We start from the raw sequence: 23733 nt of genomic DNA, 5'->3' as shown, positions 1-23733 counted from the left end.
CAAAATCCTTGTTAAATCTTGTTTAAAGCACATTCTGAAAATACCCACAAAAAACAGGAATTCAAATAAATATAAACCATTAATTAGGAAACGTCAGCCGGCCAGATGCCACTCTCCCGATCTGATCTTTAGGATCTATCTGTGGCGGACCTTTTAGGCGGATGATTAAAGCGGACAAGTTAATTTAGTAGTCCAGCAGTAGTCGCTCCAAATGGGTTTGCTTCTCCTGAACCAATTTGTGTAAATTGTTATTCGAATGTCGTTCTATTTGGCAAACAAAACGATACCCAAACAAAAATGTCTATAAACTTTTTAATGACCTTCGCGCGGCAGAGACTCAATCAATATTTATAGATTACCAGCAGAAGCCACAGCCACCAGCCGCCAGACAAGACAATAAGTGGATATTTAGAGGAAAGTTTGCTTTGCGTGTGGCACAAACAATAATCAATCTAATGGACCATTGCTTATTTATTATTTATTTATTATAAAAGAGTTTATTTTTAAGAGTTTTGCGTAATCGCAGGCGCATACCCGCCATACTCTCGGTTTCGATTTGAGGTTTTTCTCATCATCAAAATACCATCGAAAGTCTTAACTCTTAATTTCAATTTCAATGTAGATGGTTGGTTACGCGTTCATTGACGTTCGATTTTGATTGAATATATTATGCAAAATGTTGGCAATTAATCTCTGTGGCCAGCCAGCAGTGCCAGTGCCAGTGCCTAAGAACAGGTCTATTGCCTTTTGTTAATGAAGCAGCCAGCCATCGGTTCTGTCGCGTTTTTGGAAATTAACTTTTTTAGATTCTGGTTCTTTGCATAGCATTCATGTTCTCAACTGTACCGTAGCGTCTGGTATCGTATGTGGATGGATAGCCGCATTTTATGCAAATGGAAAATCTTGAAACATCTTTGAAAACGAAATTAAGCAAAAATTTATTCTGTCTTCTGTTTCAATATTTTTTTTTTGTTTTTCATTTTAATTTATTTGCTTAAATTTATTTCTCTTTATATATATATTATTACCCATACATAGTTGTGTTATAATCTTCCGTATTTCGGACAGTTCGGAAGATTGTTCATGTTAATTCCCCATGAAATAACGAATCTTAAATCAAATTTAATTACAAGACTGCTCCAAAATGCGGTGTCAATCAAGCCTGGGGGCAAACGGCTCGACAATTTTCACACACAGTTTAAGTTTAGTTTAAGCCGCATAGTTCTTAATCCGTTCCGTGTAATAACTGATTTAAGCGGCCAGGCAATGCCTCTTAACGGCATGTGAGGTCATACCGAGAGTACCGTGGGAGGGGGGGGAGGAGGGGGGATTGGCATAATAAAATCCGTAAATAAATTCGCGTTTAGCACATATCTTAGCTGGACAGCGCCAAGGCTGCGATTGAGTCAGTCAGTCATGAGACAGGCATCCGGTTTGCTTTGAATTTGTTTTGTGCTAATCAGATCTGTAGCGAATCCCAATCCAACCATCCATCCATCAATCCGAACTATCTTCTGGCCGATTTCACGCCTCAACAAGTCCTCACGAACTCCGACAAAGATCTCTCTCCATCTCTCTCTTTGGCGGTCGCTTCCTTTCCATAATGTCATTGCCAAGTCAGGTCACAAATATGTGGGTGTGTGGTCGATATTTCTCTCTTAATTATTCCCTTATAAGTCGGTGGTATATTAATATATTTCAATTTGTTATGGTTCCCATTTAAAAGAGTTTTTAAGTGATCGAATAACCCGCTGCCCAGATGTGTTGACAAAATGATCTAATACTTTTGTTTTGCGGGGTTTTTCGAAAGGCCAAAAGAGCCTTCAAAAGATCAAATACTGTATTTCCATGGGAGTTAAATGAACAATTAATCAAGTGGAGTGGTTGTCACAGACAGACCATTGAGAGACCTTTAAAATATTACATTTTAAACGACTGTAATGAGAATAACTAAAGGGGATTTAGATTGGTTTTGGCTGTGGATTGCGATTAGGATTCATTGGTAGCCAATACTGGGAGTATCAATTGAATTCTTTTCAAATTAATACAGAACTCCCTATCGATTCCCTGTGTTCCCTGCACTTTTGTTTCCATTTTGATGCTTTTCAACTAAAATTTCACAATTGAATGACGTGAAAACCAGACTTTAAAATCGTTTGGCTTGACAGACAGATCCTCTTCTCCCTCCCCGCCCGCCACACGTCATAATCAGATGCCCATATCAATTGTTACTCCAGACAAGCGATGCATATCCATATCCCAGGCATTGCCTCAGAAGCTGCACTCGGTACAAAAGCTTTTGGTTTTCCCAAAACAAGCAGCGCCATGGGAACAGCCGACAGCCGCTTGGAAAAGCAATCATTGTTCGGATCACTCGCTCTCTGGGCGTCCGCCTTGAACTCGCACGCATCGAAATGCATTCAGATATTGTTACATATTATTATTTGTTGTTTTATTTTTTTTTTGTATACAATAAAAACTTTATTCGCTTTGTACATCAAAAATGTTACACATATTATTATTGTATATGGGGAGGTTGTATTTGTTTTTGTTTAATACATTGCTAAATTCATATGTAAAACAGTGCATTGGAGATTGGAGAAATACTAATCTATAGATCTCTATTCAAAAAAAATACATATTTCGAGTATAAAAGGGATTCTATTCTTACAAATTATTGGACGTTTTCGCTTAGGTTTTTTGTGGTTTTTGTCTGGGTAAATGGTTCCTTAATTAAGGCACTTTCTTAGCAGAAGTTTATGCAATCCAAATGGGGGCGGGGGGGTGGTTTGGTTTGGTTTTGGAATGTTTTGGTCGTCGCAGGTCTGTGTTGATCAGGTAGGTGGTCAAATCTAATAGTAATATGTATTTTAAGCACTATAAACTATACCAAAAAAGCTTCTCTAATTAAGGCACGAGTGTAATATTTCGTTGCTAGTTTCAGCCAGAGCTCTGCGACTATGTATGTGGCACGGGGGGCACGGGGTAAAGGGCGGGCGGCTGTCTGTGTGTTAATTGAGCGAAAAAGTTTTTGATATGCAAATTGTCATATACTCTACATAGATAAATGAGTCACTTTTTGAGCGTCTTGCATAAATACTGCAGAAGGAAGAAGATTTCGGATACATTCAGTCTTCGTTTAGAACTCTTTTTGTCGTCGTCGGATTGGATGGATGATTCATAAGTACCAAAAACTGAAAGTTTCTTCTGATGTGATGCTGGGTTATAGGGTATTCTCCGACTGTCTGTAGTCGTCGTCGTCGTCGTGTCGTCGTCGTCTGGCAATTGCATAAACATTTCCAAGTATAAAAAAAAACTATATATAATTATTATGGTGAGAATTCTTCGTAGAACTTTTGTGTTGTGTTGTGGGGACGGAATGTTGTTTCTCTTGATGCTGCTGCTGTGGCTTTTGCTAAAAACAAAAACAAAGAAGGTTAAACGTCTGTGTCCATGGCTTAGATATACCCAAACCAAACGCCACTTACCCGTAACTATCCGCGGACCAGCTCGAATCGAGTCTGCGACTCTTTGAACTGCAGGCGCTTGCGTTGCTGGACATGCGCTTCGCTGAGGAATAATGTGGCCGCCACCAGGGTCAGCACGGAGCCCACACAGGCCAGGATGAAGGACCAGCCGAACCAGTTGTTGGCATGCTCCGGCATCCAGCCATTCCGATTGCCAAAGCCGGCAAACACAATAACGGCAATGGCTGCACAGACGCCAGCGCCGAGCAGAACATAGCCCACCGATCGGATCAGTGTGATGAAGTGCTTCTGGTCGGGTCCGGCGCAAAGGAAGAACACCAGCACCCCAATGGCACTGAGCAGCATGCCAATGAAGGCGAGTGTGTAGAAGAACTGTGTGGCAATCATGAAGGCTGGCAGCAGGAATCCACGTATCTCGTCGTAGCCCGTGGTAAATGGGTCATAGACCCAGCGACAGCCCACAAAGAACCGTCGCTGGCTGTCGTCGTTGACATCCGGCAGCGAACGGAAGCAGTGCACCCAGAGGCCCAGGCGATCCAGCTTGGCGCCCGTAATGCGGTAATCGCTGACCAGCCAACTGGGCGTGGCGAAGGCAATGGCGATGAAGGCGAACGCGAAGATGAAGACGCCAACGCCACAGCTGCCGGAGAGGGTGCGTCGCTTCATGTTCACGGTGGGCTGTTGATGGTGTAGGTGGGTGGGCAGATGCTCCTGGGAATCCTCGCGTGCAAAATGAGACGACTTTTGCATTCTTTGTATGGGAATTTTGTATTATTTTCTCTGATTTCGATGGAATGTTTGTTTGTTGGGCTTTGGGTGTGGACTAGGGATGGTATGTTGACAATATATTCATATATCGATATCGATAAAGCAGGGCTGCCATCTGAAACTCTGTTAACATGTGCGCTTAACAGCACACTTTTTGCACTCAACTAAATGTAAATAGAATATTTGGTAAAAAGTTTTGGAAAGATCTTCAAATATATAGAAGTTGATCTCTCTCCTTCCCCCCCCCCCCCCCCACCCCCCACCAGCCGTCTTTTACACGACGCACCAATTTTTGTAAAATAAAAACATAATCTGGGTTATATTCTTCGTTAAAAAACTTAAAACTAAAAGGCCTGTCCAATGTAAATGCTAAATGTGCGTCTGGAAGACATAAATCGCGCCATCCTTATCTCTAATTCAAGGCAGCCACCGACTTTTGAGCGGCATCATCCAGATCACTGGCCGTCTGAATGGGCAGTCCCGAGTTCTTCAGAATCTCGCGGGCCTTGTCCACATTCGTGCCCTCCAGCCGGACCACCAGAGGCACGTTCAGCTTCAGCTTCTTGGAGGCAGCCACAATGCCATTGGCAATGGTGGCACAGTTGACGATGCCTCCAAAGACATTCACCAGGATGCCCTTCACTTTCGGATCGGCCGTGAGGATCTCGAAGGCCTTGGCCACCTGGGCCTCGTTGACGCCGCCGCCAACGTCCAAGAAGTTGGCCGGTGAGCCGCCATTCAGCTGGATGATGTCCATGGTGGCCATGGCCAGGCCGGCGCCATTCACCAGGCAGCCAATGTTGCCGTCCATTGCCACATAGTTGAGGTTGTACTTGGCCGCCTCGACCTCACGGGGATCGGCCTCCTCCTCGGTGATGTCCATGGCGAAGATATCCTTCTGCCGGAACTGGGCATTGTCGTCAAAGTTCAGCTTGGCATCCACCGAGATGACCTCGCCCTTGTCCGTCTCCGCCAGTGGATTGATCTCAATCTGCACGGCATCCACGGCCTTGAAGAGAGTGTACAGCTTCTGGATCTCCTCGGCGCAACGCTGGACGGTGTCGCCCTTGAACTCCAGGAATTTGGCCACCTTGATGAGCGTGGCCTCTGGTATGGGCTTGCTAATGTCCAGCGGAACAGTCAGAAGCTTCTCGGGCGTCTCCTCGGCCACGGCCTCAATGTCCATGCCCCCAGCGGGCGAGGCAATCAGCACGGGTCCGTTGTGCTCGCGGTCCAGCAAGATGCAGAGATAAGTCTCCCGTGTGATGTTCACGCTGCGAGCGACCATCACTTTGTTGACCAGAATTCCCGATTTTGGGGTCTGTTTGGTTATCAGTCGGTGGCCGATCATCTGTTTGCTCAGCGAGAGCACATCGCTCTTGCTGCCAAAACGAAACAATTGCGAATACGTAGAGAGGAAAAAGGTCAATTAATCGTGTTATCTGTCTAGTGCTGCCGCTGTGGCCGCTTCTATATCTTACTTTGAGGTTATGTGGACGCCTCCCTTGAAGCCATTGTCGAATGTTCCCTTGCCACGGCCGCCGGCCAGTATCTGCGCCTTCACCACATACTCGGGACACTCTGGACACGACAATTAACATCAATTAAAGCAGTGATTACATAAACTCCGACCGGTTCTTGCCGCTTACCGAAAGTCTTGACAATCTCTGCATCGGAATTGGAGTTATCCAAGACCTTGAATTGTTGGATGGCCACGCCATACTTCTGGAGCAGGTCCTTGCTCTGGAACTCCAAAAGATTCAGCTGACGGACCTGCTGCTGCAGCAACAACGGGGTCTACATAGGGGGATAAACAAAGAAGACAAAGGTCAACTCTCTTTTTCTTTGCGGCTTTAACAGATGTTGGGGCGCCGGGGAAACCTTATGAACGAGCTGGCGTGTGCAGGCGGCTGCTTTCATCAGGAACGACATATTGGCTGCACTTGGGAGGCACTCGCTGTGACGGATAATTGAATTCAATTTATTTTTATGGCGCAGCGCACTTTATTGCTGAAAATTTTATGCCCCGATTGTTTAAATGAACGTCGCCGCCACCGCCACCGCCGTTTGCTTATCACACAAGTGCGCGAGGCTGCCAGATCGCGGAACTCTGCTGTTACCGCAACAGAACACTGTTAACATTTATCCAGTGCAGCCCTCGTCGTGGAACAGCTGTTTTTGTGTATTTTTTTCACGTTATCTCTGTGGGAACACAGTATGACGAATAAACCGCATTTATATGATTAACGCGAGCGAGATGGTAGCCAAAGCCACAGTACAGCCTGCGCTGGAAGCCCTCCCCAGCCCGGACCCACTGCCGCAGATACCCATCAACACCTCAGTGACATGCTGCTTCGTTTTGTCCCTGCTCTATGTGGCCAGCCTCTACGTATGGAATACGAAACACAATCGGGACCATCCGGCGACCATTAAGCGGCGCTTCGCCAGCGTCTCGGTGGTGATGCTCTTCGCCCCGTTCTTTGTGTGGCAATTCTCGTCGCCGGAGCTGCTCAGCAGCGAGCCCTTTTCGAAGTTGCTCGGCCTTCGCTGGGAGGGATTGTGGCAGGCTGTGGTGATTCCCTATGGCCTGACAATGCTGCTGTTCGCGGGACCCATCTTTGTCAACTGCCAGAACGAATCGATTGGCTCCTACTTTGGTATGTTCTGGGAAACCTGCTGAAACCATTCCGGATTGACCTTTGCGGCTCTACCATTTAGATCTGGACTACTGGCGCGGTTGCATCCACATCATGTGGGTGCGCAATCATGTGATGGCACCGCTCAGCGAGGAGTTTGTGTTCCGGGCCTGCATGATGCCGCTGATCCTGCAGAGCTTTTCGCCCATGACGGCTGTCTTTATAACGCCCCTCTTCTTTGGCGTCGCCCATCTGCATCACATCGCCGAGCGACTGAGCCTGGGCGTGGAGCTGAGCACCGCCCTGCTGATCGGTTTATTCCAGTTCATCTACACCACCCTCTTCGGCTTCTATTCGGCGTTTCTGTTTGCCCGCACTGGCCATATAGTGGCGCCGTTCGTCGTCCATGCGTTTTGCAATCACATGGGTCTGCCGGACCTGCAGGATCTCTGGCAGCAGGATATGTGGCGGCGAGTACTGGCCATCGTTCTGTATGTAGCTGGCCTGGCGGTCTGGATCCTACTGCTGCCGATAGCCACCAGTCCATCCGTCTATGGGAATACGCTCTACTGGAATGTGTAGAAATATTGTCGTGTTTATAGCTAAATTATTTTGTGTGTTTCTGACTGTGGCCATAGTATGACACGCTCATCTGTACTTATGTATCATGTTTAGATATTAATTGCATATCAAACCAAATGCTGACTGCATCCATTTGTGCAGTCATCCATAATGGGTGCCATTATATATAAACATGTATATCAGCAAGTCTTCCGTGCAATTTAAACAAATTAAAAGTATGTATAAATCAAAAGAATATTCAAATTTGTGCCCCTCGATAGCCCTGGTTTATAGGAGTTGCGAGAAAATGCAACGGATATTATAGGATTGTGGAAATGTTTATCATCACAGGCTCTCATTAATGCAGAAACTAACCAGTCTCTGTTTAAAAGGTATTTCCACGATATTTTGAAGGTAGTGGTCTTTTTACAGAAACCAAGAATCGGGATCGGGATATAACAAAAAACTAATCAAGTGCTTGAATATGTCTAAGACATATTCATTTGAAAATATGTGTTTATTAATAGGGTAATAGGGAATAGAAAATAGGGTATTCAAATGGCCATACTCCGGTTGCAAAGCAACAAGTCTTTAAATGACGTGACTGTTTTTTTGTTGAACTTTTTTGTTTAAACCTTGTTTTAGTCAACAAATAATAAATGGGGGTACTTAAAAGTAGTTAATCTAGTAGAAAATTAATTAATCAAAAGGATAGAATTATGTGGGCAGGGCTGAGAGATCTATCTAGCCAGTAAGATTCGACGGAATATCAAAAACGAGGAATATGTATAATAGAACTAGAATTCGTCAGTATATTGACGGTATATTTCAAAATTGAGACGGTATATTTCCGGGGGGTCGGGCGGTATTTTTTATCGATAAAGCCGCGGTCACACTGCCACACAATGTTTAGAGAATTCAAGCAAATATGCGATAAAAAAAAGAAACGCACAGAACACGAGCGACTTAATTAGCCAACAACGCAGGAGGAACACGGAGTGCAACCCAAGGATAGGCGAGCAGACACCTGGAGAGAGTCCGCGAGAGAGAGAGTTCTGTAAGGCGTGTGCTGCTGCTGCTGACGTCTCGGGTAGCTTTTGCCCATGACAACCAGTCGAGATAGTAATTATAGAACGTTTAACTAAGCCTCGCCTCCTTTTCTTTCATGCAACGCGTTGCAGCCACGTCAACGCTTCTGGCCGGGAACACTTATCTACGCACCCAGACACGGGAATTACGTTACGGAACGGAAGGGAAGGGACACGCACACACTCCTCCATACACGATACACGATGTATTGCCTGCAATGCCTGCTGCCGGTGCTCCTCATACCAAAGCCCACAAATCCAGCGCTGATGGAGACGCACGTGATGTTCATAGTACTCTATCTGGTGGGATTCTTTCTGGAGCGAAAGCCCTGCACCATCTGCAGCGTGGTGTTTCTCACCGCAGTCTCCCTGATCTGCTACAGCGGCGTTGGCAACTGCATCTTCTGGGGCAACTGTGAGGGGCATCAGTGTGAGAATGGCTAGAGAAGATCGACAAGCCCAAAGCCAGATCGTAGCGGTGGCAGTAGTAGTAGGCAACGAATTGGAATTGGCGTGGAGTGCAAGAGGAGTAGGAGGAGTGCTAATCATAATAATAATTATTATAACATGAAATTACGTTCGCGTTGTTACAGCTTTACACATCCTAACGATAAAGAAACGATATATAAGAGACGGAGAAGGGAGTTAGAGAGAGGATAATTTGCACAAAAATACAAACTGAAAAATCGGTGATACAAGAGTGAGTGAGTCCGACCAGGCGGTGTAGAGGAGGAGTATAGAATGTTGTTCTTTGTGTGTGTTTTTATTTAATTTCCAAAACACTGCTCCCCAACTGTTGAGCCCCCACCCCCAAGAAACATCTGTCATTCTTTAAGTGTTAGTCATTTGCGAAACAAAAAAATTGTATTTGTTTTTAAGGCTTAGACGAAACGAATTTGATTTCGAAAGGTTTTACCAATAGCGCTACAAAAACGTATTGTACATCACGTAACCCACCCCATCCCCCCCACTCGTCAATGCAACTTAAAATTAGTCATACACACTATATATACATATATACACTTAAAGCTAATTATACAGAAAACAAAACAAAAAACAAGGATAATTGTAAAGATAGTACTGGTATGAGCCAAAGGAAGCTGCTGCTGACATCGGTTGTTCGTTCCCCCTGTTGCCCCCCGTCGTGTGTGCACATGCAAATTGTATATAAACATACGGATATATCTTACACACTGATTATTATATATACTATATATAACTGATAAATATATATATGTATGTATGTATATTCTTAGCTGATTAACAAAACAACAAAAAGTATGTAAAAAAAAATGTTCGATTTTTGCGAATTTGTATGATTTTGAGCCGCGAATGAAAACAGAAAGCAAGTCTAGAAACATAGAAAAATAAAATATATAAATGATGCTATTAGTTTTTTAAGTATTTTGCCCACAATAGTAGATTGTGGGAGGGGTCTGATGCTCGATGAGAAATTATGAACCTTTTAAAAAATGTGTCAAAAGATTATTACTACTGGAGCTCAGAAACCTTACTGAAGAATCCTATAGTTTCCAGCTCTTTTCTATGCTAATTTCCATCCATACTCTATCCGATCAGGGACTAGGAAACTAAGGAACTTTGACAGCACAAGATTTATGATATAATCATCTGAATCCCATAGTTTAAACCTGTTTCTCGTTCATATTTTATTGAAATTCCTTTTTGTCATCCATAATACGCAGTGTTCCCTTTGTATTTATTAGATTATTAGATTTGTGGTGTAAGTATATGTGTTTAGCACCCAGAACGAAGCGTATCGGACCCCATTAAGTACATTTATTCTTGATCCGTCTGTTCGTCTTATTTGACGCCTAGCTCTCGGAGACTATAAGAAGCTAGAGCAATAAAATGTTGTTTGTAGACTCCTGGGATATCACACAAAGAGCGAAATTCTGTGGCAGCCACAATTTTGATATGAGAAAACCGAAAACGCAGAATCATAATATAGAATCATGGCCATGTCCAGTAGATTGCCGAATATGGATGCCGATCAGATCGGATTATTATAGCCAGTAGAAATAAATGAAATTGCAGTGGATTCGCTACCCCGTCCAAGCGCTTGCTCATTCTCGCGCTCTCTCTCTCTCACACACACACACTCTTCCTCGTGCAATGTGCACCCCTTGGCGGAGGGGAGCGGGCGTTGCTAGTTTAAAAAGAGAGAGAGAGTGAGACAATTGTAAAGAAAAATTGAAACATACAATACGGAGTGAAAGCATTAACGTAAGAACATAACTAGCGGTCGTGGTTCCTCTCTTTCTCTCTATGTTTTGCCATATCCCATGACAAGTGCGAGGAAAATGAAGAGATCCTGAAGAGAGAGCGATAGCAAAAGACAGCATGCATCGGCTGCGATACCGATTCCGGCGTTAACGTATAATTACGTATAAAATATATTGTATAAGTTACGTTAATCATAAGCCCACACATATACCATATATACTCTCTGAGTACCGGGTATAAATATAGAGCCGCGCCCCTTGCCGCGTCTTTAGCTTCAGTCTTGAGAAGAGACTCCAGAGAAGGCTCAGGAGTGTTTCTCGATTCCCCACTGACTTTTAAACTCCGAATTGATTGTTCTACATTTCTACGGGCGGACATTTTCTTTGAAGAACGTCCAAACCCGAACCAAACTTTTGCAGACCTTGCCTCTCGTTTTGGCTAGGCCTAAGGGCAAAAGAAAAAACCACCAAAATTCCCATTTTGATTTCCAATTATCCACAATTTTATTCGCTTCAAAATGTGTGTATGTGTGTGTTTGGTTGTGTATATATATATATGTATATATATTTATGTGTATAAAATGTACAAATTTCTCACATCGTTTTTTTTTTTTTGCTGCTTAGTTTTTTTGGATTTTTTTTGGAATTTGATTAAATCAAGGGATCGGATCAAATCGGATCAGCAACAGATCTCAGCAGACGCTCTTTCTTAATTTACTAAACAACTACACAAGACAATTAATTCATTAAAAATACGATAATAATTTATGTACAAAAATTTCCATCGGATTTATTTTTTTTTTTCATGTGTGTGTTTGTATGCAGTGTTTGTGTGTGAGAAAAACAAAACTGTAGACAATTCAAAACAAAAAAAAAGAGTACTGAAAGAAAAACTGCATCGGAAAAACTTTCACAATTTTCATTCATTTCACATTTTGGAGATTCACAGGAGATTTGCTTCTTTTTTTTTGGATTTGGATTGTGGAATGTTTGCTTGTTTGTTTGTTAGACACGCAGATACATAAAGATATATCAGATATATCGGATATATATAAATCATATATAAAATATACAAATATACGAGGGGGAGACATATAGAAGAAGGCCACAAAAAATATGTTTGGAAAATCTGGCTCGAAAACTCTTTAAATCTTTTCTTTTGTTTTTTTTTCTTTTGTTGCTTGCTTGACGTTTTTCTTTACTTTTGGGGTTTTTTATTAGGGACAGAGGCTGCTACAAATTGAATTCGTGGGGTGGGGGGGGTAGTTTAGTTGACTCCTTGGCTCCTCCTTCTACTCCTCCTTGGTTTCTCGTCGAGATTCGATTCGCAGAGCAGCAATCACAGGCGTGGTCTTCTTGTTACTTAAACGGAACGAGGCTGGACGACTGTCGAAGGGATATAGAGAGTGGAAACAACATTTAGTCAAGGGATCCAAAGGGATCTAAGGGGTGGATGAACTCACAGTGTGGTCGCTGCGACTCTTCGGCGGCGGCTCCTGCCTCGATCGCCTGCATCATGGGCACGGGAATGCGCACGGGCTGGGCCAGGCTGCGGCCATAGACCATGCGGCCGAACTGCAGCTGTGGTGGCTGATCGGGCATGGGTGGGGTCATGGTATCACGCGGCTGCTCGGGCAGTGGCTGCAGGATCAGGCGCTGCAGGCGCATCTGGGGCTGCTGCTCCGGCTGCTGCTGCTGCTGCTGCTCGCTGGTCTCCTGCTGGTGCTGCTCGGGCTGCTGCTGCTGCTCGGGCTGCGACTGGGGCTGCGTCTGGGACTGGGATTCGGTGGTGGCCTGCTCCGAAGAGCTGGACGAGACGTCAGCGCGCTCATCCTCCTCGCTGGAGGCATTGCCCTCGTTGGAGTCGGTATTCTCCTCGGCGGCCAGGCGACGCAGTTCGTCGGTGATGCGGTCCTCGGCCATGCGCTGGATGCTGCGCAGATCATCGGCGGTGATGCCCACACGCTGCAGGGCCATGCCCAGGGGCATGTGCTGGATCTGGATCTGTGGCATCTCGCGCTGCTGCTGCTGCATCTCACGGTGCTGCTGCATCTCGCGCTGCTGCTGCATCTCGCGCTGCTGCTGGATCTCGCGCTGCTGCTGCATCTCGCGCTGCTGCTGGATCATCTGCTGCTCGCGGTGCTGGGCGGGGATCTGCATGGGCACATCGTCGGCCACGTGGATCTCGCGGAAGGGCAGCTGCTGCATGTGGATGCGCAGGGTCTGGATCTTGGGCTGCTGCTGCTGCTGCTCCTCGGAGGACTCCATGCGCGGGGCCTGCATCACCTGCGGGGGCATGGGGGGACGCATGGGCAGGTGCTGGAACGGGGGCGGCAGCTGGCGGATGATGATCGGTCCCTGCTGCTGGGGCAGCTGCTGGTGCTGGTGCATCTGCATTGCCGGGGGCATCATGCGCTGGGGCATGTGGGTCAGTGGCATCTGGTCGGGCATGCGGCCGAAGGGAATGGGCACGCGCTGGAATGGAATGAACATGGGACGCAGGGGCTCGGAATCCTCGTCAGAGTCCTCCTCCTCCTCCCGCTGCCGCTTGGCCTCCTTCTCCTCCCGACTGGCCTCGTCTCCGCCATCGCAGAAGATCGAAATGCGCTCACCGGTGATGCGGGCCTTCTTGGGATCTGTCGTCAGATTCACGCCGAATGGCAGGGCCACCGTCTTCGAGGGCGAGTCGACAATCTCCTCGGCATGCTTGCGCTCCACCACGCAGTTCATGCGGGATCTATAGACGGGATCATGGGGTCATAAAAAGGCTCAGGCCTTAAAAAACCAAAAAAACAAAACCTACTTCTTGTTGTTCCGCAGAATGGCGGCTGCCAGGTCGCTCAAGTCCAGCTCGAGCGGCATTTTGCCGGGCAACTTCTGCAGCTCGTCGGTCTCATCGCTCTCCGAATAGGAGTTGTCCTTGTCCGAGGTGTTGTCCTTGTCCAAAGAGTCATCCTTGGCAGACTTGCGCATATCCTGGTCGAGATCCTGCAGCTCAGAATCATCGGCAGAGTTGGGTCCGCCCAGGAGAGGTTCAGCGCGGGGGAGTTCCTAAAAAGATGGCAAATAAAACGGGGGACTATTAGATGACGACCTTTACTCCTTACTTTATCTATTTGGAATATGTTTTGTCTTTGATTGTACGCAAAAGAATAGGCAAACGACAGGAATAACGGACAGGGAAATAATAAGGGAATACAAAGCCAGCAGAAAAGATTATACACTACGGTTCGACATGCTCTTTGTGTACAGATGTATCTCTCACAGACACTCATTATCTCCCCCTCAAATTGGATAGGCAAATAGGGAAGTCTTAGATCATCTTATATCATCCTCAAATTGTTACAAAAATTACTCAAAAATTGTCGACTGTAACAGCAATTGTTCAATTTTTCAATTTTCTAGTAGTTTTCTTGACGGTTTTCCACCACCGGGTTTCAGGGCTTCAGCCGCTTCGTGCTCTAAACAATGAGAGATCCGATGTGGCTGCGATTGGGGCAGAGTCATTTGCCTGGCGGAGATGTGACCCCAACCTACATACGGACTCTCGTCAGAGTCGACTGCGACTGAAACCAAGAGTAAAATGCCATCGAAATAAACTTGTTTGTTGTCTGTTGGACGATGAAGCTCTCGAGAAGTCTAAACAAAACAGCAACAGAAATTACATAATCACAACAGTCACCAGCAAATGTCTATGTCTATGGGGCTCTGTGTGTGTGTGTGTATCTGGGGGATACGTGGCTAAGCATACTTCACGCCCAGCCACAAAACACAAACAGCAATGAAAATACAATTTATTTTATTTTGAGGCTCATTAATGCCAAACCATGAAAACGAGAGGGATGCACACTCTATAGAGAGCCAAAGATAGAGCGGGATGGAGAAGTGTTATGGTATGGATAATGCCTTATATATCCGGTTTGTGGATCGCTTATTTTGCAGGTCATCGTGTACTTGACAAAATACAAAAAAAAAAAGAGGTTGACATTGAAACAGAACTGAAGAGATCTCTCTCAATTGATTTCCTCTACGCAGATGATTTTCTAATGATTCAAACAGCTGGAAGTTCTTTGAGTTGAATTCGCTTTAAATGGCCATTAGTTCTCTTTGAAATCTTTGGAATAAGTAGCTTATACACAAGTTCTTGTCGGGTTTCCAGGCCTAATATAGTTTCTGATTTTCTAGGGAGTGTTTAAAGAAGTTCTTTTTCGGTTTAAGGCCCAGCTCTCTAGAGATTGGTTTGATTTAATCTTTTTAACGATATCTAAGCACAATACTCGGGTATTTCTTGACATGTCTCACTCCCAGAAGTTCCTAGAAATGAAGTGATTCGTTAAGCTGTGTATTTTTCTAGCTTTGAAATATTTTCCCCTGCTTAAAGTTGCATCTATTATGGGTCTCAAAGTTCTCCACTTTATATCTCACAGATAAACCAAAGGTTAAAGTCTCCAGACTCTCATAAAGACTCTCAGTGGTAACCCAAAATGAGTACAGTGATAATTATTTGAGGCAAAACTTTAACCGCAGCCACAAATGGCGTTCGTTCAAAGAAATCTCTTTTCACAGCAGCTTCCCAGAAAAACCACAGCAGTCTCTCTGTCTGTCTGTCTGTCCCGTAAACCTGTCTCCAAAATGCAGATTAAACTCGAATCGATTCATCGCGAAATTGAGTCAAAAACCTGAGTCATGTGGCAGGCGGCAGGTGACACACTAACTGAAAATTTCACTTTAAAAAATATACGACTATGTACCTGAAAAACTGGCAAAAAGCAAACAAAAACGAGAGGCCAGAGCCAGCGCCAGAGCCGAAACCAGTCAACAAAATCCAGTCTAAACCTCTTCCGTTGCTGTTGCTCTACCGATCGCTGGCTTTAGTTTTTCAAGGCCAACAGCGGGGCTCGAGATAAGAGATCTATTATAATACAAAGAGAACATTTGTTTGCCCCTAATTTGTTTTTGTGTGGAAACGCCAGCGGCGCACGAGACGGAGATGCGAGACGAGACATGTGGAGAATCGACTGTTGGACGGACGGACGGACGGACTGTCGAGAGTCGCATTAAGATGACAATTAAATGATTACAAATTGAATGCTTTGTGCAATTAAAATGACAGACAGACAGTAGGCATTTGTTGTGCAAAAAAAACAAAAAAAAACAAGATTTATTTATAGCCCAACGACTGTCCGGACGGAACGGAACGGGACGGGGCCTGACGCAAGCCTGCAATTTGAAATTCTAGAGGCACTCCAGTAATTTCTTTAGGGAAATCATCCATAAAAAAACGCAAAAATCAATTTGCATAGCTCGTATGATAAGTTGTTCTCCCTCTCCCTCTTGCGTTTCAAGCTTTTATACATATATCTTTGTATCTTTGTGGCTCTGTATGGTCGCTGCGAGTACTTGTTTCTTTGTAGCTGTATCTACAAGTACGCCGTATGTGTGTCTTACATAATCGTCAGGCCAAAAACCATTTGCTTCGTCCCCAAAAAAAAAAAAAAAAAACCAGCAGAGAAGCAAAAGATACGAAAGAAACGAAAGACTTAAGCGCGCAACTCGCCTTAAATGGCAAACAGTCAACAGCAGTCTATGGCCAAAACCACAATGGAAGAGGCTAGTGGAGGGGGGGGGGGGGACTCCCCAGTCCCCAGTCGCCAGTCCATTGGTCTTCTGTAGTTGACTTTTGCAGATGCCTTCGGCTGCCGCTGGTTGTTTGCTTAGTTGGTGCACAGCGGCGCCAGACCAAAAACAAAAAAAAAACAAAAAACAAACTGACAGCCAAATTGCATTATGGCCAGGCCTGTTGCAAGAGCGATGGCCACGTGAGAAGATTGATCTTCATCTGGGCCAGATATTCACACACTGAAACCCAACCAAAGAGGGTTTTGTGTGCCCCAGCCTTAGGCAAGAGACGATACATCATAAATATGCAAGTCTTTTCTGCATATCTAAGATGATATATACCGTAGCGATGGTCCAAAGACTAATCTGTGCTAAAGCGGGTCTCAGAAAATGATTAAAATGCAATCACATACAGGTTTTGGCGACAACATCAACCAATTTCGTCTTTAACTCTAGCTCTGACTCATTTTTGGGTTTCATTTGGGAATCTTTAGAGCTCTTAAGCTGAGAAATTCACTGTGGTAGTATTGGTAATGGATTACAGACAGCTTAAGGAACAGTCTTATCTATATAAATCTGAACACCTTCAAAGAAAGAATTGATTTGTTCTGGTGACTTCCAGGGGAACTATTCGTATGCTTAGATTGGTTTCTTTTTTAAGATCTATCCCCTCTCAATCTGTTGTCAGATCTGCAGGCCCCTCTCCCATCTTTCCAGCTAGCCTTTGGAATCCTCTAAAAATATCGTACCCAATTATTAAAGATTGTTCAAAGTTGATGCCATGAACAATTTGCAATCATCTGCTTCATTAAAGGAAATCGTACAGACTTTCACGATCTTCAGAGCCATCTCTAGTGGCTGTCTGTGGCTGCTGTGGCTGCTGTGGCTGCTTCTGCTATTGCCACAGCTGATGATCTCTGGCATTTGGGAATCCACATTCAGCAGCAGCAGCAGCAGCAGCAACCACAATATGCTGCCGCGCCCACACGCCCGCTGCCTGAGAGAGGAGGCGCGCTTGAGTGGATTACGGTTTGTGTATGGTGGGGGCCTGCTTGCAACATTTTTTGTTGCCTGGCAGCCGTTTGCTGGCTGCTGCTGCTTTCACTTTGTCTGGCATTTGATTCGCAATTGTCTGCCGCTCCGTTGTTGCTGTTGTTGCTGCTGCTACTGTTGTTGTTGGGATGGTGGATGGTGGTGGCTGCCTCTCCTGGTTATTATGTCGCAAGCTCCACCATTTTGGTGTCCACTTAAGCGTCAAATTATGGGAATTTCGCTTGATTGAATTTATCGTTGCATTCGTTCAGTCATTCACTCATTCACTCACTCACTCATTTGTTTACATAAGCCACAGACCCCGATCGAATCGGGTTGAATAACCTCATCCTCATCTTTGGGTATTAAAACCACCGCCACATCTATGATCTCTCTAATGCTGTTCAATTTTTGTGAACTTTCCACTGGCTACCATTCTCTAATTGAATATTGATGGTAGTCCCCCCCGGTCTCTCAGTCCCCACCAGTCCCAGTCCTCCACAGTCGCCATCATAATTAACTTGGCAATCACTTGGAAAATGATTAGCGAATTGTCATTAAATTTGAATTATGCGCCCTGCCCAGTCATCAGCCATCTTTATGGCCATAAATCTAACCATTTTATGGTTACTTTTTTTTTTTTGTTATGGCCATTCGTTTAAATCGGTTATATACTCGTACATACATATGTAACGTTATATGGGTGAAATTTCACAAGGAAGCACGCAATTGTCTTATGAAATTGCTTATTCAATCAGTTTTGATTGAAGCGGTGGGCACACATCCATATATGGAGAAAGGTTTATAAACTATAGGAAGTCTTTTGCTTTTATAACCATAGAAATTTGTACGTTTAAAGCGTATAAATTACAATTACAACACAAAAACACTTTTCCCACAATGTCTGCCTCAGACATTTTTGGTTTTTTTTTGGCTTGTTTACCTCCAAAGAAAACCCACTAAAACTCCATAATTTCTTCTACAAATTTCACAAAATTCAATGGCATTAAGTCCCAGTTCCAGCCCAAATATTCGACATATTATACATCATATTTCTAGTGCCGGTACCGGTACACTGCCTGTCACAATTCTACAACCCACTTTGAAACTAATAGCGCGTGCAGTCCAAAAAAAAAAAAAAAACAGAAGCATGGCTTTCAGGGGAAATTATACACGGAATACACGTATTTTTTGTCTGTTTTTTGGCTATCACGAGATTGTACCTACATTTTCCGGTAATTAGATTTAATATTCGAATATTTTTATTGGTTGGTGGGGAGGGGAGACGTTGCTGGTGCAACCAATCTGTGGCGTGTGTGTGGCAGAGCCAAACCAAGCGAAGAGCTACTCGTATCATTAACCAACCGATCTATTATTTTTCCAAAACACGATACGATATGTACGTACGGTATATCTGATGATCATTGAGGCAGAAAGGAGGATATACATCTGATGTTCATTGAGGGGGAAACAGAGGGTGGATTGGAATCGGAATCGGAATTGGACTTACCTTTCCCACCTGTTGCAGGGTCTCGAGCATCAGCTCCTTCTCCAGCACCGAATCGAGGGCCTGGACCTGGTCGCACGAGGCCTTGGCCTGCAGATACGATGAGGCCAGAATGAAGGAGCCCAGGATAAAGGCCGAAACGATGACGGTGAAGGCGGTGATCTTGGCGATTTTCACCGAATTCGCCTGACGCTTGTAGGCCTGTAAAAAGAGAAACACAGAAAAACCAAAAGATTAGCCATGAGAAATATATGTTTTGTATTTTTAGTTTTTTTTTATTTGATGCAATTTGATTTATTGTACGAGTACGTGCTGTTTTGTCTATGACCTCTCTCTCTCTCACTGTGTGTATTGGTTTTTTTGGGGGTCAAGCGACCTTACTCTACAAAATGTTGCTCTTTAACCAGGCCGCTTCCGATCACGTTTCCCCCTTGAACTTAAGGGCAGACTTGAAATTTACTTTGGAAAATATTTGAGTCAGCAAAAGAAAATAAAGAATAAATGGTTTTCAAGTGTTTTTCTTTCAAATGTTAATGGAAAGCTGGCAGTGAATGCCAGTTAGATCATAGCAAATATTTGCTTTTCTTTGGGGAGATCTTTTATTTATTGTTTGTTTTGGGCTGATATTTTATTTGCTTTACTTCGAGCAGAGGTTTTGTTTGGTTTTTGAGCAGAGGTTTTCTGTGGCTGTCGGCTGTGACTAATATTGAACTTTCCGCTTAAGGTGCAAAAATTTACAAGTCAATGCAAAAAGCATGAAGACCAAATATCAACAACAGATCGAGTACGAGTGTACATATACAAAAGAAAGAAAAACATTGAGGTTTGACGTTGATTGCATAACAGGAAGAGGCGGCACTCTCGGCTGTGGCAGAGGCAGTAGAGGTTCGCCGCAGAAATTGAGGAAATGCCAAGCCCAAGAGGAGGCCCAAGAGAAAACTCTTGAAGTGTCTTCCACTTCACTTTGGTTGTAGGTGCAGTCAGGTGAGGCCCCTGCCCCTGCTCCTGCCTCTGCCCCTCTTTTTGGGTTGGGTATACATGTATCTTCAGTTTTGTATCTTTCGAATGTGAGTATGTGTGTGTGTGTGTGTGTGCAGCGAAATGTGCAATGAGTGTGTGCTTTTTTTTAACACCTTTACGTGCGTGGCGTGGCGTGGCTTGGCATGGCGTGGCGTGGCCCCAAAATGCAAGTTGCGAAAGTGAATTTTGTGAGTGAGCTACGAGGGGGGTGGGGGGAGTGGAGTGGAGTAGTGATCATCGTCATGCAGTGAAGTGGAAGTGAATGGATCCGATCGTCAGCGGACACTCTACTCTACATATCGTACTCTTATGCGGGGTTTTAATCGGTGGTTAATTTTTTTCTTTTTGTTTTTTTGTGCAGACAAAAGACTTGAACGACAAACCTGATGATTAAAGTTAAAAAATCCCATCTGTGGTTGGTGTTTGTTGTGTGGTTTGTTTTTTTTTTGTTGTTGGTGTGTTTTTTGGGGGTTTCAGGGAAAATTTCATATTGTCAATCACGGTTTCAGATGCGGAGGGGGTTTTGATATTTTTTTGTTTTTTTTTTTGCATTCACAAAACGATTTTTGTGGTTAGCACACACACACACAAGCACACACAGAAAGATACATAAAAACAAGAAAAATACAGAGAGAAAAAAAAGGTTAATGAGATTGCACTGTAAGGTAGGGGACAGCGGGGAAGGGGATGGTGGATGGTGGATGGGGAGGGGGGGGGGGGGGGGGGGGGGACAAACGCTTAGCAATACTTAGCACATATGAATGGAAAAACAAACAATGCAGAAAAGGGAAAGCTCTTTGGCCAAGGGTCGCTCTTTGAAGGCTAACCAGCACCCAAGTGATCGAGTGACTGAGGCCCTGATTGATGGCCTGACTGATGATTGGTGGTAGGACACTGTGGATTGGTTTGAGTTATTAGAAAGGTCAGCAAGAGAGAGCCCCTGGGCTTTGGAGATCTTGAAATGATAGGAAAAACGGGGAAGAACCAAGCTTTTGGTCTGGTAAATCCCCGCTACACTCGTTGGGGAGTTGGGGCCATGCATTCCGTTCCCTTAAACCCCCCACAAATGGACTCCCTCCCCACAAAAACCTTTCGTTTTTCAGCACCTGAACAAATCTGTCCTTCAGTTCACCTCCACACACAGAGAGTGCACTCCAATCAGGGCCTTGTCTGTCTGTCTGTTGGATAACTGTTGGCTTTCACTGTAGGGATTGTGAAAAGGGGGCAGCCCCCGCAAAAAAAATCTGTTTATGGCTGAGGCGGATGCTGACTGTTGAATGCCAAATGCAAACAAATGAAAAAATGAAAAATGGAAAAAATGCAATTTATGTAAATTTCCATTTTTACCCACACACAACGACAGAGAGACAGGGAGACAGGGAGAGAGAGAGATCTAATAATCTAATATATACTATAATATATGTATATACAGATATAGTATGGCTGGGAAAACGGGTTGAACAACTCAAAGTACGAGTACTAATAGTATATCTTGGTATTTGTTTAGGTTTGTTTTTGTTTTTTATTTTTTTTTTTATCATTATTAGCGAACGTCGTGACTGAAGTATTAGAGGTCTCTTGTGGGTCTGGTGTTTCGATTTGAGCTGGTTTTCTATTTGTCTAACCATAATGGGGGTACACAGATCCATTCACACCTCGTCTCGAAGAACGTCAGCGATTGCTGATTGCTGATTTCTGATTGCTGGTGTATCTTGCAGATACATGGATGCATGGACTGTGGCTTGGTCTCTGCGTGTCTCCCATGGAAATGTCAACCAGCAATTGTCAAAGCCACTCACGTTGCATGCACAATCCAGACAATAATAATTTTTAAAATTGCACATTAAGTGGAGAGACAGAGGGGATTGCAGCAGCAAATTGCTTATGCATGCAGCAGGCTTTCCTCCACCTCCACCTCCACCTCCACCTCCACCTCCACCTCCACCTCCTGCTCTGAGGCATAGGCGCTCTGGCTGATTGGGTGAAAATGCTGCTCACGTTTGCAGCTGCGTGCAGACGGAGACGCAGACGCAGACCCTCGCATTACGCATACGCTCTGTGGTCCGCAGGCGGATGTGCCACCAGCAGAAATCTGACCCTGGAACCCACTTGGCTGCCGAACTCAAAACAAATCTCGGCCCAAAAATAGCGCAAATAATTGCCAATCAAAATGGGCAAAAATGGGACACTTTTTTTCCGTAATTAAAAGGGGTTGGAGCGGGAGGGTGGGGGATGGGGGATGGGATAGATGCATATTTGGAGGGTAAGGGCTCTACTGTACGGTGTGTACTTACCGGTGGCGGCTCACTGGCGGTGCTATAGACCTCGCTGGCCGCATAGTCGGGCTTCATTTGCACGGTAGCCATGGAGACGGTATCCTTCTCGGTCATCTATAAATCACTATAAATATGAGGATCTGATTAGATTTCAATGGATTGCAATGGATCCTTTTCGTTTGTGGGGAGGAAGGGTTGGGGGTAGGGGAAGAAAAAAAAGTAAAATCCAAGGACATGCACTCCCTTTAGTTCACATTTGAGCACAGTTTCTCTTTCCACAATTTTCACTTTTCGTAATTTTTTCTTTTCACTTACATAGAAAATTTTTCCAAAAAAAATTCGAATAAAAGTAAAAGGAAGTTTTTGTTGAACTTTGCTGCGTTGTTGTGTTGTGTTTTTTTTGTTTGTTTTTAGTTGGTATTTCTTGATGAGCGAAAAAGTTGTCTGACCAACTTTTCGATTGTGGGTATATTTTTTTTTTTTAGCTGGCTTTTGAGGATAACGGAATACTACGTCTTTGCTGTACGACTGCCACTCGCCGTCTGAAGCCACAAACGCGTTTCGTTTCAGATTTTTCTACCAGATTTAAAACATTTTTCGACGCCAACGGCAGTGGCGCGCCGACTGCGGCAGCGACTGCAGGCCCCACCGTCACACAAACAACACGTACAGGTAGAGCAGAGAGGCAGCGGCAGCAGCAGTGACGCTGACAGAGACAGCTGCAAGATCAGCGGCAGACAGACACGAACCGACACGAAAAAAAAACGAAACGAAACGAAAAATAAAAGTAAAACAAACAAAAAAAGCAACAAAAAGCACACGAAAGCTGGCTTACGAACACACACACACACATGGAAGCGAGCTTTGCAGTCGAGCTTGAGCAGAGCAAAAACAAGAAAGAGAGTGAGAGAGAGGGGGAGACGGGTACTCTGGCTGTACCCTGCCAGATCAGATCGATTGGTTCTATGAAAACGTTATCAGACATAAACAGATGCTCGTACATATTTCATAGGAATGTAAACACAATACTCGGTACGTATTATTTTCGAGCCCCTACACAAACGTTTTCCATGCTAAGAAAACTGTTTTTTTGATTACCATTAATTGGAAAATGGTGTCTGGTATTGCATATTAATAGACATATGTATGAACGAGTATTAGATTTGCAGCACAAATGTTTCTAGAATTTAGTTGAATTTACTAACAAAACACAGAAGTCTTCCTCACTACAAATCGATCGTTTCCCTATTATTCCAAAGCTGCTTTTGTTATCTTTCATGGCACAGAAGTTTTCCTCAGAAATAAACTCTAGTGTGTTTTTAGCAAAATTTATTAGAACCCAGATCAAACCTCTTATGGGATCAAAACTTCTGCCCCTCTATAGCAAAGTTCTACAAAAAACTATGATACCCCAAGCTCAGAAATCAAAAAAATAAGTACTCGCCTGTATTCGGACAGTAGTCGCAGAGCTACTCCCGTGACGAAGAACTAAATT

At 44.4% G+C, this 23733-nt stretch overlaps 5 protein-coding genes across 7 annotated transcripts; 2 read left to right on the top strand and 3 right to left on the bottom strand.

Annotated features, from left to right (window-relative positions):
* Positions 1-2455: 2455 nt before the first annotated feature.
* On the bottom strand, positions 2456-4333 carry LOC108150914. The gene is made up of 2 exons (XM_017279239.2): positions 3489-4333; positions 2456-3415 (listed from the first exon to the last, which is right to left on the bottom strand). The coding sequence occupies exon 1, from the start codon at positions 4236-4238 to the stop codon at positions 3495-3497; it is 744 nt and encodes a 247-aa protein (XP_017134728.1). The 5' UTR covers positions 4239-4333; the 3' UTR covers positions 2456-3415; positions 3489-3494.
* Positions 4334-4547: 214 nt separating this feature from the next.
* LOC108150911 (succinate--CoA ligase [GDP-forming] subunit beta, mitochondrial) lies at positions 4548-6323 on the bottom strand. Its single transcript, XM_017279236.2, has 4 exons — positions 6138-6323; positions 5906-6053; positions 5738-5837; positions 4548-5638 (listed from the first exon to the last, which is right to left on the bottom strand). The coding sequence occupies exons 1-4, from the start codon at positions 6186-6188 to the stop codon at positions 4669-4671; spliced, it is 1269 nt and encodes a 422-aa protein (XP_017134725.1). The 5' UTR covers positions 6189-6323; the 3' UTR covers positions 4548-4668.
* Positions 6324-6406: 83 nt separating this feature from the next.
* On the top strand, positions 6407-7711 carry LOC108150913 (CAAX prenyl protease 2). The gene is made up of 2 exons (XM_017279238.2): positions 6407-6913; positions 6975-7711. Exons 1-2 carry the CDS (start codon positions 6496-6498, stop codon positions 7472-7474), a joined length of 918 nt encoding a protein of 305 aa, XP_017134727.1. The 5' UTR covers positions 6407-6495; the 3' UTR covers positions 7475-7711.
* Positions 7712-8335: 624 nt separating this feature from the next.
* LOC108150916 (bladder cancer-associated protein) lies at positions 8336-9925 on the top strand. 2 transcript variants are annotated; one of them, XM_017279244.2, is made up of 2 exons: positions 8336-8510; positions 8635-9925. In XM_017279244.2, the coding sequence occupies exon 2, from the start codon at positions 8746-8748 to the stop codon at positions 8983-8985; it is 240 nt and encodes a 79-aa protein (XP_017134733.1). In that variant the 5' UTR covers positions 8336-8510; positions 8635-8745; the 3' UTR covers positions 8986-9925. The 2 variants fall into 2 exon arrangements, with proteins under 2 accessions (XP_017134733.1, XP_017134734.1); XM_017279245.2 differs by having other exon boundaries at positions 8336-8543.
* Positions 9926-11351: 1426 nt separating this feature from the next.
* On the bottom strand, positions 11352-22800 carry LOC108150907 (putative uncharacterized protein DDB_G0271606). 2 transcript variants are annotated; one of them, XM_017279230.2, is made up of 7 exons: positions 22554-22800; positions 22257-22362; positions 20346-20372; positions 18946-19143; positions 13588-13835; positions 12248-13521; positions 11352-12170 (listed from the first exon to the last, which is right to left on the bottom strand). In XM_017279230.2, the coding sequence occupies exons 2-7, from the start codon at positions 22350-22352 to the stop codon at positions 12148-12150; spliced, it is 1866 nt and encodes a 621-aa protein (XP_017134719.1). In that variant the 5' UTR covers positions 22353-22362; positions 22554-22800; the 3' UTR covers positions 11352-12147. The 2 variants fall into 2 exon arrangements, with proteins under 2 accessions (XP_017134719.1, XP_017134720.1); XM_017279231.2 differs by lacking the exon at positions 20346-20372 and having other exon boundaries at positions 22554-22799.
* Between the last annotated feature and the right edge of the window lie 933 nt (positions 22801-23733).

Source organism: Drosophila miranda, chromosome XR (genome assembly GCF_003369915.1).
Source record: "Drosophila miranda strain MSH22 chromosome XR, D.miranda_PacBio2.1, whole genome shotgun sequence".
Lineage (NCBI taxonomy): Eukaryota > Metazoa > Arthropoda > Insecta > Diptera > Drosophilidae > Drosophila > Drosophila miranda.
This window is presented reverse-complemented; position numbering and strand designations above follow the sequence as displayed.